The sequence below is a fragment of the Volvox carteri genome (assembly GCF_000143455.1).
Source record: "Volvox carteri f. nagariensis unplaced genomic scaffold VOLCAscaffold_11, whole genome shotgun sequence".
NCBI lineage: Eukaryota > Viridiplantae > Chlorophyta > Chlorophyceae > Chlamydomonadales > Volvocaceae > Volvox > Volvox carteri.
The window spans coordinates 775,255-776,357 of NW_003307554.1; the positions used below are offsets into that span (position 1 = coordinate 775,255).

At 57.1% G+C, this 1,103-nt stretch overlaps 1 protein-coding gene across 1 annotated transcript in view; it reads left to right on the forward strand.

Moving 5' to 3' along the window:
* VOLCADRAFT_104020 (uncharacterized protein) overlaps positions 1-721 on the forward strand; it is a gene marked incomplete at its 5' end in the record, with an annotated part of 4,226 nt that extends 3,505 nt beyond the window's left edge. Inside the window, one exon of the mRNA XM_002948650.1 lies at positions 220-721. Coding sequence (XP_002948696.1) covers positions 220-267 — 48 coding nt within the window. The 3' untranslated portion in view covers positions 268-721. The remainder of the gene's footprint in view (positions 1-219) is intronic.
* Between the last annotated feature and the right edge of the window lie 382 nt (positions 722-1,103).

Below are 1,103 nucleotides of genomic sequence, written 5' to 3' on the forward strand. Positions count from 1 at the left end.
GTACAGCAAGCCATGAAGGCTATAGGACATAATTGTAGCTTAGATGCGGCAGGAGCAAAGCGAGTATAGCCTCTAAGCTAGGTTATGTACGGCAGCCGTATGGCTTGCTGAGAATTCGAATTTACTATTTCAGCTGACAGCTCCATAGTTCCGGCATTCTGCCTACACTATTGGAGCTTATTATTATTGTTGCTCTCACTTCCCCCCCCCCGCCCTCAGTGTCCCTCGTTTATAAGCGGCAGGCTCGGCCCAGTTGGAGACCGGTGATTAGGCAGTCCCCTCGGAGCGCCGGACGTGCAGCTGTACAGCGATTACCGCACGGCAAATAAGTGCCTATAGAGTATCGTCGCGCGCTAGGAATGTCGCCTGGCCAGCCCCGCTGGCCAGGGTGTGGTTCGTGCGTCGCTGACGCTTCAGGTTTGCCCTCGGGGCGGGTGACCAGTGGACGCAGTCATTAATGCTGCGTTTAGTTGTCTAGTGCTGTGCGTCAGTTCTTTCGGCCGTGCCGGTGTGGCCGCGCTGGACAGCGCTGCGCGCGCTCAGACCGCGCCGTGTGGCGCTAGACCGCGCTTCGGCGCACACGCGCCCTGGCGCTCCGAGAGCAGCAATTAGTACTCTGCAGTAGTGTAAGGCCCTTGGCAGCCCCGGTTTCGCCTCGCCCTGTCCTATCCGACACCCCGAACGCAACCGTACAGCAAGCCATGAAGGCTATAGGACATAAATTACAATCTAAAGAATCGTAAGCTTTAGCAACATCCAAAAGAGACGTGATTGGCCTGTCCTGGCCGTAAGGTGCGGCAGGTGCCGCAGGAAACGAACATGCACCTATCAACCGTTCCGGCAGGAAGGCGGACTGCTCGAGCGTGGTCGGCCTAGTACTGGACCCAGCCGACGAGCGACAAGATTGGGTGTCGGCTTCAAGGAAGCCGGAAAACGGGCGGGGCCCCTCAGCATCCGTACAGGCCGGTAGCAAGGGTGGCAAGTGTGACAATTGATGGGTAATGTCAACATGGTGGTTTGTGTCAGAAATGTATATATTTCGAGCGATTTCGGGACTATTCCGTCGCACAGGCACCGGCGGATTCGTGAGCATCGCCTGCGTC